This window comes from Hippocampus guttulatus, chromosome 1 (genome assembly GCF_054856545.1).
Source record: "Hippocampus guttulatus isolate MCC_2025c chromosome 1, RoL_Hgut_1.0, whole genome shotgun sequence".
Classification (NCBI taxonomy): Eukaryota; Metazoa; Chordata; class Actinopteri; order Syngnathiformes; family Syngnathidae; genus Hippocampus; species Hippocampus guttulatus.
Window position 1 is genome coordinate 12,622,424 of NC_141261.1, and position 17,650 is coordinate 12,640,073.

At 42.3% G+C, this 17,650-nt stretch overlaps 1 protein-coding gene across 3 annotated transcripts in view; it reads right to left on the reverse strand.

Moving 5' to 3' along the window:
• Positions 1 to 17,650, reverse strand: part of acot7 (acyl-CoA thioesterase 7) — a 35,786-nt gene that overhangs the window by 17,121 nt on the left and 1,015 nt on the right. For 2 of the 3 annotated variants that reach the window (XM_086110298.1, XM_086110280.1), the window contains exons 1-6: positions 16,224 to 16,380; positions 15,292 to 15,409; positions 13,290 to 13,446; positions 5,127 to 5,218; positions 4,247 to 4,358; positions 3,971 to 4,057 (exon numbers count right to left, since the gene is read on the reverse strand). In XM_086110298.1, the coding sequence (XP_085966424.1) occupies positions 3,971 to 4,057; positions 4,247 to 4,358; positions 5,127 to 5,218; positions 13,290 to 13,446; positions 15,292 to 15,409; positions 16,224 to 16,297 (640 nt within the window). In that variant the 5' untranslated portion in view covers positions 16,298 to 16,380. Of the gene's footprint in view, positions 1 to 3,970; positions 4,058 to 4,246; positions 4,359 to 5,126; positions 5,219 to 13,289; positions 13,447 to 15,291; positions 15,410 to 16,223; positions 16,381 to 17,650 lie in introns of those variants that run through there. The other variant, XM_086110290.1, reaches the window with a different exon arrangement.

Genomic DNA, 17,650 nt, shown 5'->3' on the forward strand with positions numbered 1-17,650 from the left:
ATCTCATCATACTGACAGCGTACGACTATATTTTGCCATATGATTTGTCATTTATATAAGTCAGAAAAGGGCGGACCGTTGGTGGACGAGTTAGCGCGTCGGTCTCACAGTGCAGTCTGCGATTCCGGCTCCGGCCTTCCTGTGTAGAGTTTGCAAGTTCTACCGTGCCAGAGTGGATTTTCTCCGGGTTTTCCGGTTTCCTCCCATATTCCAAAAACATGCATGGCAGGTTAGGACATTGTCCCTCGATGTGAGTGTGAGCGCAGATGGTTGTTCATCTTTGTGTGCCCTGCGATTGGCTGGCAACACGTTCAGGGTGCCCCCGCCTACTGCCCGATGACGGCTGGCATAGGCTCGGCACGCACGGACCCTCGCAAGAATGAGCGGATTACAAAATGGATGAACGGATGGATGGATGGATAAACAGTACTGTAGTTGAACAATGACACTTGGATTCTTCTCTCATTGGATCTTTTCTTTTTCTTGATATATATTTATGTATGTTGGGGCTCGAAATAACATTTCTCAGAGCTGGAATTTGTTTTACATTGCCAAGAGTGCAGTGCGGAGTCTAAACTGAATGCGACACAGCTGTGCTTAACCAATGCACTGTATCAGAGCATGGATGGATGGATGGATGGATGGATGGATGGATGGATGGATGGATGGATGGATGGATTGACCACCTGTCAAAACATTACAAAAAGAACATCCACTATCAAGAAGTGCATTGATACAGACACTTTTAACGTCAATGACCGTTCGGTGTTTTAGGACCTAGAACAGGAGAGAGGAACTTCAAAAGGAATCCTCTGAATACTTTTGGATCAATCTTAAGCTCCCAAGAAATCCGAAGTGACATACCACGCCAGTCCCCAAAAGAATCTTGCGAAAAGCACATTTGAAAGGAACTTTGTCGAGTACATTTGTTTTTGTGCACGTCACTCGTTATTTTCAATTCTAAAAATGTCTTGTCACTTTCAACGGAGAAATCAATCCAAACACTATCAATCTGATGTTTTTGCTGCTTTTTAAAAATATATATATTGTCAATCTGCCATTTTAATTAGACTGCGACGGGGTCCACCAGTGGAGATCAACTGGTGTTCCCATTGGAAACAGGTGGTACACTGAGAACATAAACTGATGACGGATTAACGAGGAGGAGCGGGCAAACAACTGTGAACATGCTACAGAGAAAAGGAATGTTCAACTGAGACGAGAGGGAATGTTAAGTTTCATGGCATCAGTCTCTCTCTGAAAAATAACATTTTCAACGATGGCTCGGAACAAACCCTGCCGGTGCATTTAGGTTTCAATTCTCTCCTTTGGCATTCATTAAAGTGGCTGGGTGTGTGTTTAATTTACTTGGATTCTCCCGTCTAGACTTCTGACTGAATAAATTGTTTCATATTTTGATGTATTTTTATTTATGTCTGAATTTGGGGGGTAATGGGGGGGGGGGGGCCTGGAACGGATTAGGGCATTTACATGGAAAACGTGTCGCTACTCTTCCTAGTGAAGACATTTCTTCCAGAACCAATTAATTTCATCAGTAGAGGTACCACTGTTTACGGTACATTTAGAATTTCAACTCTCCACTAAACTCGTCATGCCAATATTGTGTACTATGACATAATGCAAAAAAAAAAAAGAAAAAAAAAAGACAAAGCCACTATTGTATCTTCTATTCTATGCGCCTTTTATATGAAAACAGTTTTGAAATAGGCCATTTAATGAAGATGCGCCTTATACTCGGACCGAAATATAACAATATTCTATAGAGAGAACTGCCTAATGCATAGATTATGCAGCTAAATTGCATTGGCTCGTCTTATTTTTTAAAATGGATGTGATGTCAGCCATGCCCCTGCTGTTGTATTCACTGAGAGGACTCCTCCAGATTTTCTGTGTTAACCAGCAGGATATTCATGTACCGTGCTCTTGAATGTTCCTGTGTTGATGCGTGTGGCTCACGTCTCCTAAGGCTGCGGCTAACTAGGTCACATTTCCACCGAGTGGAGGGAAAACGTACAGGAAATGATTAGTTTGTATTCTCAAATAGAAGTTAATTCTCTCAAGCAAGGGACGGAGAGAGAGTTGGGGTGGGGGCGGGGGGGAGTAATGGGGGAGGGGGGGCTGCCTGACCTGACTCCCGCTTATGTAAACAAAATAAGTGTAGAGCAAGCAGCAGCAGCGAGCAACGGGGAAGATTGCCCTAATGAGCAAAAGCATGTATAAAGACTGCGTGTGCGCATCTGTGTGTGTGTGTGTGTGCGTGTGTGTGTGTGTGTGCGCGCGCATGTGGTGGGGGTGTGGGGCTGCGCCTGTTCCATTTGATTCTTAATTGGACAGATGTCTCAGCAAGCTCTCCAAATTAAAAAGCCAAGCGTGACACGTGCAACATTTATCCGTCCCGCCCTGTTTACTTCCCTCTCTAGTCCTGCCCACCATGCGCCTCTCCGCTCTTCATTTCGCTCACATCTCTCCTGTTGTTCTTCATGCATTCTTTACGCACTTGACATTGCCAGAAATGCCGGCAGGACCCAAACCGTAGACAGTACACCAAAGGCGGCCTAGTCTGGTCCTCGAGAGCCGACCAGCGGGCCGTCCGACTTTGCTGCAAAAGATCCTAAGCCTTGTGCGCTTTACTGTGAACACAAGATCAACTGACCTACAACCTCGCTTTGCTTTTTCAATCATTTTCTGAATTTCCTTCTCTGCACAGGACACATTCTACCAACTTGAAGGTCATAAGCAAAGTCACGAGAGTCATAAAATTAAACTGACTTAAGTGATGTAGACATTGTTTTGTTTTGTTTTGTTTTTTTCATTGTTCCCTCTCTACAAGTGTTGTGATTCATTCCCAATTCCCTTTTCTCTCTTCTCTTCTGTGGAGGTCTCAACGTCATCCTCCCCCGAGGGACATCCACACAACACTCTTAAGGCCGTGGGTGGGTTCAGTCTGCTTCAATATTGAAACCCAAACACGGAGATGCCGCTTCCTCTTGTATTCTTTGTATTGCTTCCGTTTGAGATGGAGTAAAAAAAATTAAATAAAATAATAAAAAAAACTGCAGACAAAATAGCACCTATATTTATGGTCGGGTTTGTGAACCTATCCCACAATTCATATTTGACCACAGTGGATGAATTGTGTGTATTTGTTGAGGATTCTGATCGTACTTTCTAGATAAAATCGCTGCTTCTCCTTTCTACCTATCAACATGAGAGCAAATGTGTGTCTGAGGTGTGACACAAAATACACCCTGCATGACATTAGGAAGATCGATGCTATATGTTTCAAATGTTAAATTACGGCTATATTTTCTTGATCTACAAACCAGCCCCAATATGCATATTTTAGGTCTTAAATTCACCATTGGGTCCAAAGCCAAGTCTTGACAGACTTGAGATACTGACAGCCCAAAAGGCATCAGTCAGGCTTTTTTTTTTCTCAGCAAGGTGCTGAAAGAGGTATGCAATAAATATAAAGTGTTAAGCCCTCTTTGGGCAGTGGCTATAAATGTGTCCAAAGAATTTCGAGCAATCATTCAAAAGGCAACTAAAGTGCAGACTATAAGTGATTGAAGAGTATTGCTGTGTGTGTATGTGTGTGTGTGTGTGTGTGTGTGTGTGTAATATACTCCAACATGAAAACTTGTTTGAAAAGCAGTGTGTGATGAAACGGTTGCACTCTGGACCTGCAGGTGGCGGTAACGTTCATTGTCAAAGTGGGTGCAAATACCACACATTGAAAAAAAAAAAAAAACATTTTTATATTCATGACATCATTAGGGACTGTGCTGAGAAAAATATAAATGACATAATTGACCTCGATTTTACTTTCATCACATTATGGTTGATTACAAAAAAAAAATGTTTGTGATCCGTCCAAGCACTAGTAACTCTTTCACATGGCCTTTTTCAGCCAGTTTGGAATGTCTGAGGCAAAAGCCAATGAACTCACCTCCATGAACGTAATCGTGCAGCGTGCAGTCCGAGGGACCCACCAAATGGATCAGACTGGACTGGCTGAAGCCAACGCTGTGCTTTTCTGCAATGCAAAAGAACAATGCATTCCCATGCAATTTGCCTCGACATGCTGCTACAACTACAAAACTGCTTAATGCGGTCGTGAGAAAAAGGCCTTTTGCCGTGTCCTCTTTTAATCGAACGATTACTTCAGTGTACACTTCTTTTTGAATGTAACTACAGTATATTCCTTCTAAAGCGAGTCAGTTACCTGGCTTGGGGGGAGGTGGCATGACCTCTTCAACCATTTCTTTGGTTTTCAGTCTCGCCGTCTTCTGAGCCTCGTACCGCTTCTGACCCTCCTCCTCTTGTTCTGCCGCAAACTACACATCGTGGGGAAAGCGTTGCCGTGTGATGTTTTTCATTACTATGCAATCATGTCACGGAAAACTTTATCGACCGGTTCCTCACGGATGAAACTGCAACCTCTCCTTTACCTGGCATCTGGTGTGTGAATCTTGTGTCAAGATAAAGAGCTCAAGTGGAGAGGTAGGGGACAGGTTATGTTTCTCAAAATAATCTACATATTGCTCTTCTTGGTATCTTGATGAGGGGGCGGGGGGACTGTTTTGTGATGTAAAGAAGAAATGAGAGAAATCGATGTTTTTTGGGGGGGGTTTTGTGATGCACACTGTTGACTCATTTCTGAGCACTCCATCAATACATCCATTTTCTAGACTGCTTATCCTCGCTGGCATCGCAGGTGAGCCGGAGTCTAACCTAGCAGATTTTGGGCGAGAGGCCGGTTGGACTGGTTTCCCTGCATCTTCAGATAATGAATATTCTTAAAGACGTCGAAATCAGATACTTGATTTCCTCATCGCATGCGGACAAACCGAAAACTCTACAAGACATTTATAGGAGGAAGAGATGCACGGCACTGACACAGGAGAGCCTTACACTACTGCGCCAAGTTCCCTCTAATGAGGATTTCTCAGAGAGGCATTCAGGCAAGATGACTAAAACGGGCATTTGAAATGTTGCGTGACTATGACTTGATCGGATGGCCTTTCTCCGTGAAAGATAGGAGCCTGGTGAAATGTCAGACTTGGGTTGATTCAGGTCAGGGCAAGCTGACGTTTTCCACATACCTTGATGGGCGGCACCTCCATGATCTTGTCGACATTCTGCAGAGAGCAGGGTACGTACCACAGCACGGCCCTGTTGACCAGCTTTTTGGCACCTGCAGTCATCGAGAAAAAAAAGGTCAAAGTCTTCTACCCGAGGAAAATGTCACCGGGAATCTGGAAGCTTCCTTCTCTCGGGACGTTTTGAAACGTTGAGAAATGAGATGCGCAGCCCGTGCGAAGCAATCATTGATTAGCGGTGAGGCCAACCTGTTGACAGCTGCAACAGGTACAAAGTTGACGATGACAAAATGACAAAGGCTTGCTATGACATGGTGGAAATCATTCAAAACTTTCAAGAGAATTAGGTTGACAAACCGTGTGTGGACATTCTCTGTCATTTACACACTCTCGGTGCGTGAGGCCGCAGTCACATTTGTCAGTGTGTAAAAAAAACAGATCACTTATCAGCTAATAGAGTTATTTGAATAAGTGTTTCAGCCCTAATAAATATCACTGACCATTTTGCTCCAAACTTGAGAAGTTGGCCAAAATTGGAAGACGGTTTGAAACTACATAAAGTATACGTCACAAAAAGTATCGTTACATGCAGTCCGACTCTAGAAAGGTCTTGAGGTAATCATCTGCATCTGGAATATGTATCCCACGGTCAGCCATCTTGGAATAAGAGAACTTACTTTGTAATTGCAAAGTGGTGCCATTTTTGTGCAGCCTTTTGCTAAACTACCGTATTTTTGTGCAGCCTTTTGCTAAACTACCGTATTGGCCAAAATATAAGACAGTGTTTTTTGCATTGAAATAATACTGAAAAAGTGGGGGTCGTCTTATATTCGGGGTCTAGACATTATACCCATTCCCGACGCTAGATGACGCCAGATATCATTGAAGCGAATGCTGAATTTGACTCCCCAGGCCAAAGTGAAGCCCTGCCACGAAGAATAAAAATAAAAATAGCGGTAGAACGTAGAGGAAAAATATAAAATAGCGGTAAGAAGGAAAAGAGAAGAAAATAATAGAAGAGATAATAGAAAATGGAGTAACGTAGTGACAATCTGGAGGAAAGTGGGTCGAAGATCGGCCAGGTTAACCGGCAGCTGAGGAGAAGTTATGATGTCATTTACATTTCAAAAACCAGAAGCCATTCATTTACGAATGTGATTGCACTTTAGATTTGAATGAGGCAAAATAACATGCTTTTTCTCTCAAATATATTGTTATAATCATTTGTTTCAGATGTACTGTAATTATTTTCTGTATAAAAATTTGTTTGGTGTTCAAAAAGTCTTTTTTTCAAACTTGAGTCTTGAAAAAGAGGGGGTCGTCTTATAATCAGGGCCGTCTTATATTTGGGCCAATACGGTATGTTGCAAAAGGCCAAATGGGTCTCTTGCCAAAAATTGAATTCAAAATGAACTCAAGCTTATATTAATTCCTATTTCGGCATAGTTACAAGATGTAACATTTAGCAGGGATGGAACATTTCAATTGCCTCGCAGCACCAAGAGGCAGAAAACAAACCTTGTAAAAAAACAAAAAAACAAAATTCACTTCTCAGAGAAATCTGGCGGAGAGGTTGTCATGGTGATATCCGTTCTATTCTGCCAACACGTTGTCACTTAATTTGCTAACTGTGAGAACTGGAGGCTATTTTGAGGCGTTCGGGTACTCAGATGAGAGGAAAGCACGGGGCTGACTCATTTAACTTTGTCTTATTTGGGCAGAAAACATTTGCATGGAACTGATGAATTTTTTTTTTAAAAACAATTTGAAACCCTCCTACTAAAATACAACAAGATCACAGAAAAAATACGTACATTGTGACAATACGTAACCACAATAGCACAGGCTGAAAACAGACTTCTCCCGGCAGTAGCATTTGCATCTTACACCCGAGTTAGAACGGTGCCGACGGCCCGGGCACCGTTGCCATGCCAACCCCCTCTTCTCTCCTCCTCCATTCATTGGCTCCCGCCCTTGTCAACAATCAGGAAGTTGCCCACAGGAAAAAAAAAGAGTCATATTTACATATCCTTCACTCCACCAAGACTGTTCGAGTCCAGTCTATTATTAGCCACTGCTAGTCATTTTAGTGCCCTGCGATTGGCTGGCAACTGATTCAGGCTGTCCCCCGCCTACTGCCCGAAGACGGCTGGGATAGGCTCCAGCACCCCCCGCGACCCTAGTGAGGATCAAGCGGTTCGGAAAATGGATGGATGGATAGTCATTTTAAATGAACTGTGCTCAGGATGGAGGAGGAAGAGAAGCAAGAGAGGGGTGAAGGAGGTGACCGTTGCGGACCATTCCCTGATGACCTTTTTGGCCAGAATCTAACGAGGGAGTGGTTTTAAATTTCGAGTCCCCCCACCCCCTGCATTGAATGACAACAATGTCAATGTTTGATCATGTTGTCTTTTCAACGGCAGCCGTCGCGTGTTCACCAAAGCAGCATGATGACCTCATTAAGGTTACAGTTCATGCACACTGATTATTAAAATTCTGTATCTGGGAATTCATCCAGAAACACATTTTTGATTTTCATGTGTTTATTTTTTAACCAAACCACTGCGCCCGAGGAGGAATGACCTATCATATTATACATCCGAATTACTGGCATACTACGGTCTCAATCTGAGCTGTTCGTTTGAGCTGTAGGAGCATTGCTATTTTGGAATATCCACCTCTAGAAAATAATGAGGAAAAAAAACACCTATCCCTGGTTTGCTAACAACTGGGCAAGTCCAGCAAACAGAAGCAGAGCGAAGCGACCTCAGGCACCTGACAGGATTCAGAGGTAATATGTATTTAGCATCATTTATCACCTCTTGGTACATTCCAAAAAATATAACTTTGAACTGATAAATTTAGTGTAATAGTAACACTATTACGGATAAGTCAAGCTACCAATGAAGCGGCCGTGGCTAACATTAGCTTGTTTACAGTGCTATAGCTAGCTTAGTATTGCTCGCGCCGCTCTTTTGTTGAAACTTGACGATGAGGTCTGTCCCTTGTGAAGTGAGCTTAAAAACTGCAGTCTTTTTGAACAAAATATCGTGCCTTTGTTTATGGCTGTAAACAAAGGCACAAGGGGTTTGTGGAAAAGGGGGTAGTTTTTAAATATGGCTGCCAATAACATAAAACCCTTACTCATATATTTAATATCATTATAATGTGCAATTGTTCCTTATTTAGGGACTAGTCAATGTCAAATTTTTTTATGCGTCACTCTGAATTCCAGTTACATTATTGTTTTGTTTTGTTTTGGCCTTTTGGACGCACTGCAGCATAAATGCCTGTCCATTAATCCGGGTTTACGTAAGCATTAGCTGCTTCTTCTACTTGATGGAGGTAATTAGGGCATTGTAATAATTGCCGTTGTTCAGATAAGCGCCGACAGTGCTGTTTTTGCATCATTCACTCACCTTTAATCCAGTTTAAAGGCATTATTCAACATTTCAGACAGGTCTCGATGTTGTTGTTGAACTTATATTTACTTATTTTTCTAGCCCACAGTCTTTAAATGCTTCATCGCTGTTGTCACTGTGATGTTTCAGCTGTTTGAAGCCCCTCCATCTTCTTATTGCTGCTGTCTCCAACGCCAAAATCAAGCCTCCCCTTATTTATCAACTTGGGGTAGTTTTATCCCAACTGTCTGTAACTTCGTCACACTGATATTCTCCGCGTTGTCTCTCGCGCAGGAGTTTTCAAGCCCTCAAAGCATATTAAAAAAATAAAAAAATTAAAATTCTACCTCCTGTACAGCGTGTTCCAGGCAGAGGAATCAAAATGGCTAATTGACTTTTAACTGAGGCACACTTTGGCCTGACTACACGATTTCACGTTTGTGCCATCATTTCATCGAACTGGAAGGTATTCACGTTTGAATACCTGAGATGTCATGACATGCATGATTACATCGAAGCGTATCATGCATTTAGCAAATGTTGCCTTTGCAGGCTCACAAAGTTAACATTCAGAGTGTGCAGTTGAATGACCCATCAGGATCACAGGGAGAACTGTCGTGTTTTTTTTTAGCTTCACCCATAATGCATTGCACTCAGCTGTGTCTATGCATGTGTATGTATGTGTGCATGCTGCACGCAGTGGGGGCGGGGGGACGATTTCTGCATACAGTCTTTTTGCAAATGCATGCCTAAGTGTGCGTGTGATGCAAGCATTATTACCTCCTGATGTGTATGCATGCAGATTGTGTGTTGTCATTTGTGAATGGAGACCGAAAGCTCAACTGGGTGCGTTGCCGAGACCACGTTTGTTGGATGTGTGTGTAAACTCAGAATGTGAGACTTTGTGGTTTTACCAAGTAGGCACCATTACTGTACATGCACATATGCAAATTTGTGTGTGTGTGTGTGTGTATCTGCGCATCTGTGTAGAGTGCGCATGAGCGTTGTGCACAGCGGGGACAATCATCACGGCTTGTGCCCACAGTAGGCAGGGTCCCCCTGGGGGGCCGTGACTGAGGCCTGCTTGATGAGATCCTGCCTGACTGACTGCGGAACCTGGATGCCTGCCTCCTCCGCCACACGGAATAGACATAAATGCTTGCAACCACAAAGAGCCTACAGTAATCCATCTTAGAATGTATGAATATACAGAAATACATTAGCAAACTGATTTACGTAAAAACAAACTTGGCTGATGAGGCTAAGAGACAAGAAATGGAAAAAAATATTTCCCGTCAAAGCTTTGTTCGAATACCGAGACGCTAATGTGAAAGGTAATCCCTTTAAGACATCTTTTTTGAGGGAGCACGAGTGTGTGCGTTCAGAGAGAGAGAGAGAGAGAGAGAGAGAGAGAGAGAGAGAGAGAGAGAAAGAGAGACATGTTCAGGTACACCCACTTGGCCTCCATGTGCGAGTGGAGCTCAGTGTGTGGGACCTGATGCTAAGTCGACATGACAGAAGCAAATAATGTCTGCTCCCGTTATCCTCTCTTCCCCCTCGGCCCCGCAGGAAACTTTTAAAGGGCCAAACACTGATACAAGCGCACATCCACAGACATGCACATATGTACAGTATGCCATACATATGCACACTGCGCCAGGATATATACTGAGCCGTGCTCACATGTTACGCCCATGTTACATATTACACATCGAATCCCGCAATCCAAAATTCTCTGAATGAATACTGTGTACTAGTTTTGCCACAGTAAAACAATCCATCCATGCATTTTCTGATCCGCTTTTTCCTCACGAGGGTCGAAGGACTCTGAAACTACAATGTCAAACGCTGCATTCAAGACTGCTGGGAAATCTGAAAACTATAGTTTGGAGCTAACGAAGTCAGAAGCACCCCTGTCGGAATGTATGTGCTTGGTTTGTGAAAAAAATCTTTCACTTAAAAAAAAAAAAGTTCATAAGTAGGAACTCAGCACATCCTGTATTTTTAAATCTTTGGTGAACTATTTTATTTTTTATTTGGAATATGTATCCTTCAATGTACCAAAGTCTTTGTGTACTATGGGTTCAACAATTGGCTCAATGCAACGCACGGGTGTAGATTGTACTTCGACTGGCAGAAATGGACTCTCCCGCACACCTGTTTTGGGTACTGAACATACGCTGTCCTCCACTTATCTCATATCTCCAATAAATGTCTATCAACCGACTCCCAACCCAGCAACCAGCCAACCAACCAACCGGTACAAGCCTGTTGCTACGGCAACAGCTGTCTAGGGGATACTTCTTGTTTCTCACACCTCCTTCATCTTTCCCTCCTTTTCCAACCCTTAGTCAATCTTCTCATTTGGTCTGCGGGCATTGCATTGTCGCCATCTGATATGGCGTCTGTCTTTTCTTGGCTTCTTACTCATCTAGGATAATGAAGACAAACAAGGTGCCGTGATGCGGCAGCACATTCTTCACCACAATTGAATCATTGATCAATCAAGATTCACCATTACGCAAAGTAATGGCACATTACACAAAAACAGGGGTCGGCAACCCAAAATGTTGAAAGAGCCATATTGGACTCATATATATATATATATATATATATATATATATATATGTCTGGAGCTGCAAAAAAAATTAAAGCTTTATATAAGCCTCAACACATGCTGTATGTATCAATAATAGCTATATTAGCCTACTATCAAAATGATTAAGTTGGTTACACAATGAGCCTTCATGTTTAAAAGTTGTTTTTTTCCCTAGCAGCGCATCTGGAGAGGAGGGGTGCGCAACCTTTTTTGACCGAAGATCTGCTTTTCGATCAACCAACCCCCCGCGATTGACCCGTTACAGCACCTGCGCGCATACGCACACACTTACACACTCATGCCGTAATGAGCAACAGCCATAACGGCCGGTGAACGAGGCATGGGACGCAATTTTGCAGCGTGTTAACTATCGTAGCTCACGTGTACTGTTTAAAATGCTTCTCTCGGCCCTCCAGATTCCCATTCTTTGCCAGTACCCTCGGTGAAATGTACATGAAACGCCATTTTTTTGTTACATAACAGCCACCTGCCTGGCATTTCGTCGCAGGCAATAACGCAAATCTTGGTTGACAGAAATGTTGAAATGTAATATTTATTCTACCCATTTTTACAGCATTGGAAAACGCTAAGAATGTTTGTGTCGTGTTTGTCCTCCTGCAGAAGCCATATTTAAAACAAGAAATATATTTCCCTCCCCCATCTTTTTCAATTTTCAAACATTTTTCAAAAAGCTCCAGGGAGCCACTAGGACGGCGCTAAAGAGCCGCATACAGCTCCAGACGCGCGGGTCGCACAAAAAGGAGGCCGAAGTGTGTGCGTCTATTTGTCTTCTGTGCGCCAACTACTGTATCCCTATGGCAGATGATACGTAGTGTGTGCTGCCCTCTACTGATCAAAAATAGGAAGTGTGACACCACACTCAATAGTCCAGTTTTGTAATTAGCCTGTTCCGTGTGCGGTTTGATTTTGTAATCACGGTGTTTCTGATTAATTAGAATCATCGTATTTATGAGCAAGCACCAACTACAAGGAACCGTTTTGTTTATTTGTTAGTTGGATTTTATATTCAAACTAGAGCATTTATTCCACTCCTAAATGAATGTTTATTTAAATTTTTAAAAAAAGAAAAAACTCTTTTGCAATCCTTATTATAATTATCTGTGAGCTTTCGGTCCAAGAAGGGCTATCAAGACCTAGTTTTCCATTTAGATGAATGAGTGGGCACATCGAGTGACCTGTGGCAGTGGTTCTCTACTGGCAGTGCTAAGTGGTACGACTACCACAAGTGGTATGTGGAATCCCAACTACAAAGCTCAGGTGTATTTAACATTTAAATTCCATACATTTACATTTAATCTTTTATATTGGTTTCTTTTCAAACACCGTTATACAGTTTGCATCTAACTTTCAATACATCTTAATGGAATCATGATTGAAACACTTTTTTTTAAGTGGAGTGATCATGTCCACTTGTGCACATTGTTACAGTGGCTGACAATAATATGAAATATACCTTTCCAGAATACAACCTCTGCCTTTTTATTGATGAAAACTTGGGCCTAGTACACTAATGCATTTGAATGTTGGTCATAATTGGGAGTTTAAGTTTAAAAATTACTCGTCGGTGGGACAAGAACGATTGCACTCTGCAACTTGTGACAAGCAACAAACTACTAATTTACGGTATAAATAAAAAATAAAATGAAAAAATTCTAAAAAATCAAATACAAAAAAAATTAAAATAATAAAAAATAAAACAACTAATTTGATTTGACCAAGACAAACCTATCTGATTGCTTTGCCTGCTAGATAATTAATTTACTGCAATTATAAACTTTTATGAGCTAAAATTTGAATACACATTGCAAGGAAGGAAGCCCTCTTATTTGGTGGGCCCCTCATGTTGTCAAAGAATGAACCGGAGATTCGAGGAAAAGGGACAGCAGAAGTTGTCTACGATTTGGACATGTGAGTGTATATCGAGGTGTGTTTGAATGGTGCTTGTTATCAGTGAATGCCGGCACACATGAATGGTTGTCATTCTTTGTATTCTCGCCGGGATGTCGGGAAGTGGAGGGAAGAATGAGGCAATAGGTTTAGACTGTGTGAGCGGCAGCGAGTCGATAAACGCTCTGTGATTTGGCCCCCGAAGGACTTCATGTGGATGACGTCAAATCAAACTTTGAGTTCTTTACAAGTTAGTACCTGTGAGGATGTTCTCGCCCATGACTTTGACCTGCACTTCCAGCGAGTGCGGCGAGGTGTACGTGATCTCAGCCGTGGCGTGGGCGACCTCACCGATGAATAAGGGGGACAAGAACTCGGTCTTCTCCACACGAACCAAAACAGCCAGGCAGCGGTCCTGGAGAAGGCAGTTCGGGACGACATTATCATACTTGCGGTATCGCTATTGATTAGCACTCAAAAGGAAAGCGAGCATACTGAAGCTTCCATGCCTGCTTTGTTCAGACAAGCAAGGTACCATGATGTCTGAAGATGTGTGATATTTTTTACTTAGAGACGTCGCTGCATTGTAGCTCCTTTCAAACGTACCTTTTCAGAATAGAAACCAAGACCTCTTTTTCGATTCTGTTTGACGATGTTTATGAGTAAGGCTTTTTTCACGATAAGAATCTGACTTTGACTTCTCGCTGAACTCATTCATTCATGAAGTGCTTTCATACACACTTTTTAAAATAAACCTACAGTACTGACTGGGGAGTGTTACTTATACTTTTGGTCCAATGCATTTTTTCAAGCATTGTAAATATTCAAACATATGTGTGTTCAGGAAAGCAGCTGTGTACAATGCTGCAGATCGCACGTCATATCTGGAGAGAGGCAGAAATGTAAGACATCATCAGAATGTTGTTGAATGCAAGACAAGGATCCAATGATGCGAGTCAAAGTAGAATTTGGTTCAGTGGGTAAAAGGTAGAACATGATATGAGAGTCAACAGTCGCAGCTAATGGGCAGTCATCGTGTCAGTAACTCAACTTAACTGTTGCTTCTGTTCAGTGTTGTGACTCTTTTTTATTTCCTGTTTTGTTTTGTTTTTCAACTGTCGTTGGCTTCATAGGATCCCGTTTTAGGCAGAGCTGGCATTCGGCATGTTTTGGGGACAAAACACTTGGATTTGCATATTCTCTGGCTGGTGTTCTCTCCATCTGTACGTGCTGTTTGAAGAAGTGGCGCTGAGTGAACACGTAGGCTTCTTGGACCAGCCGCGACTAGCTAGCCACCTACTTGTGGACATTTGTCATTTTTTATTTAATTTATTTCATTTCATTGGGACGGTGCACATTAATCAACACAAGAGTAAAAACTGTCCATCATAGATACTGTGAGAGAGCATGGGAAAAATTAGCAAGAGTACCGTATTTTCCGCACTATAAGGTGCTTTGGATTTTAAGGCGCACCTTCAATGAATTTGAAAACGTTTTTCAAATATTGGGTGCACTGCATTATAAATCACATAGAAGCTACGATAGTGGCTCCGGTTGCGCTATGCATCCACTAGATGGTGCTACACTAAAGGGAATACAATACAATACAGCTTTATTTATATATAGGCTTCACAACCGCTGCAGCTGTAACGAGAACTGGTCACAAACACAGACATGAAACATAAAAATGGCATTATAAAGCAATAAATGAAAGACAAAAGTTATGCAGACAACTGATTCAACAAAAAGGCACACAGACCTCGTGGACTCACATCCACAAGGGGTTAAATATCCTTTGAGGTCTTGCTTGTCTCCTTCTTCCTTCGTTTAGTCTGTAGTTAACCATGCTTTTGCTATTATCTTCGTTTCATTTTGCCCTCGCAGAACTCACAAAGTAGTTGTCTGTTTGAGTGTGTGTTGGCGACTGCGCGTCAGTTTGTGCCAGGCAGAACCCTTTTAGGTTACAATAAGTTCCTGCTAATAATCACCACTAGATGGCATAGGATCACTAACAGGGAAACAACGCAATGGGGCTATAAAGAGAGTTAAAGTCTCTTTAGGGCGCACTGACGGCTTTTGAGAAAATTGAATGCTTTTAGGTGTGCCTTAGAGTGCGGAAAATGGTAAATATGGAAGGAAAAAAATCTCCACAATCCCATGGTGCACTACGTTTGGTGCAAACGGGGGCCTCTATGACCACAGATGACATTTCATCCATTTCAACGAAACAAAAATAAATGGATCCGCTTGAAGGTCTCACCTCATTCTGTGTGTTGCAGTGCCGCGTGCTAATAATGCATCCGGCTTCCTCGATCATCTTCAGGATGTTGCCACCGTGCACGTTACCGACAATGTTGGCATCATCCGGCCGCATGATCCTGCAATAAAAGAAAGACGGAATTAGAACAGGGGTGGGCAGTTTGGGCTGTCCAAAGTGCCATTTCCTCCGATCACAAGAGAAAATGGATCACTCACTTCTGGGTTTCATTCGCAAAAATGTTGTGTTTGCTTTGGGATGCTGAACAGTTTTACAAAACGTGGTATTCATTTGACTGGTATGTCCCATTGGAGGCAGGTTAGAGAGTGGGAAACAATGACCTTCCAAATAAAAAGTTGATGCCGGTAGAAAAAAAACAGCACTTAGCAGTCCCAATAAAAAGCAATATGAGCTGAATGCTGTTGAATGTTATTAAGGAATACATGATATGTAAAATGACAATCTGCTAAGGGAAGGTTTTCATTACTTGAGTGCCCTACGAGTGGTACAATCCTGTTTCTTAATGGCTACACGTATTTTTCGTTACATTTTTTACGTTGTTTGTTGTCCGAGTTATTTTGCAGTTAATAGCTCACCTCAGATGACAAACAACATGCGCTGCCCGTCAAAAATGTCATAAAAACAAGAAAATCCACATCGTCACACCATAAGCCGGCAAATGAGTCACATTTACCGTCTGACCGACTAAGTCTTGATTTTATGAATGACTGTGGACGAAATGACTCATTGTTTAGTCACGGCAACAAAGTTGACGTGTAAGCGTCGAGAACGGAGCAGCTGGTCACAATGCTGGAACTTCTGCGAGATGTCCTTGGATTTTGAAAAAACACTTTCAAAATGTGCCACCTCATATGATAGGAAGGTCACACGGCAACCAAATACGCGATTACAAATGGAAGTATTGTGTGAACTACCTGCAGAGCTCATATTTGAAGTCTGCCGTCTCCACGTAGGGCACAAACTTTTTCGGGGGCCTGAAGCAGCGCATCTTCGAAACCTGACACTCTGTCTCTCTCAGTCTCTCTTCTCTCCGTCAGCCACTCACTTGCCTTCTGGATGCGTTCTGCATCCAGGCCTGATATTTGAGGCCCTGAAGTCACCACGGTGCCCATCACGACTGGTCTGACTGGATCGGAACCCCGCCCCCTGATGAGGCGATAAGACACCAAAGTGACAATAACAGCGACTATCGCCGTCAGTGTCGTGTGCCGTGGCTGACGAGGGAATCTCAGGAATTTGGATTGCCTCTGCCAAAGAACTCGTCTATGCGAGGGCTGTTACATAAAACACTTTTAACCACTTATGGGTTTTTTTTTTTCAGAACAGCAACGAAATTCAATGCATGCTGCACGCAGTGGAATTGAAAACCCATTTCACACTGGAAGCAGTGAAATTGTGAATAATTTAAGTGCTCTGTTGCACCCTGTTGTGCATATTTGTCTGAGAGATTATCTTCTGGATAGGGTGATGACACATCGCAAATATACTTTGCAGGTATTGTAAAACTGTGGCTTCCCTGTGTGTCATGTCTGTATTTGTTTTGTTTCAGCTCCAGCTGGAGTGAAGGGCGTTTTCCGCCAACCGGCACACCTGTTCCCGACCATCATCATGACTTGTATTTGAGGACTTCTGCTACTCCTGATCAGATTGTTGACCTTGTTCCCTGTATCAAATCAAGTGTTGTTTTCTCGGTCTCTCAATCAAAGTCGCTCTCGTTTTCATAGTTTCTTGTTTGTATGTACAGTATTATTGTTTGTTCTTGGTTTTGTGAAATCGAGCTCATTGTCATTTCATTTTGTGTTTTCTCCGTGATTACCAGAACGTTTAGAGCTTATTTTTCCTTGCACCTTGTGATGAGCGATTTCTGTTTGCACTTTGTGCTCATCTATAAATATTTTTATCACATTTTGTCTGAGCCTGCATTTCTGGGATTCAAAACATTTGGTTCATTTCAGAACATGATATAGTGTCAAATGAATTTTTGACACAGTTCGGGAACGAACTGAATGGTGATCGGATCCCACATATGTAGACTCAAACAGTCACAAAAATATTCATTTAGAATAAAAACACACCGACAAAGTGTAAACAGAAATCACTGGTCAAAAGAACCAGGAAAACCATACATTAGCAAAAAGAGCTAGCAAAAGCAAGGAAAAAAAACTCAGAGCTATAAACAAAATGACAAGTCAAATTTTACAAAAAACAAAAACATGAGCAAGGTCAAAGACAGAAAAAATAAATACAAAGAAAGAGGCTAGACTAGAGCGTAAGAACCGACTTAAATACATGGCTTAATCGTGATCAAATAGGCAGCAGGTGTGCACGCTGGAGAAACCCT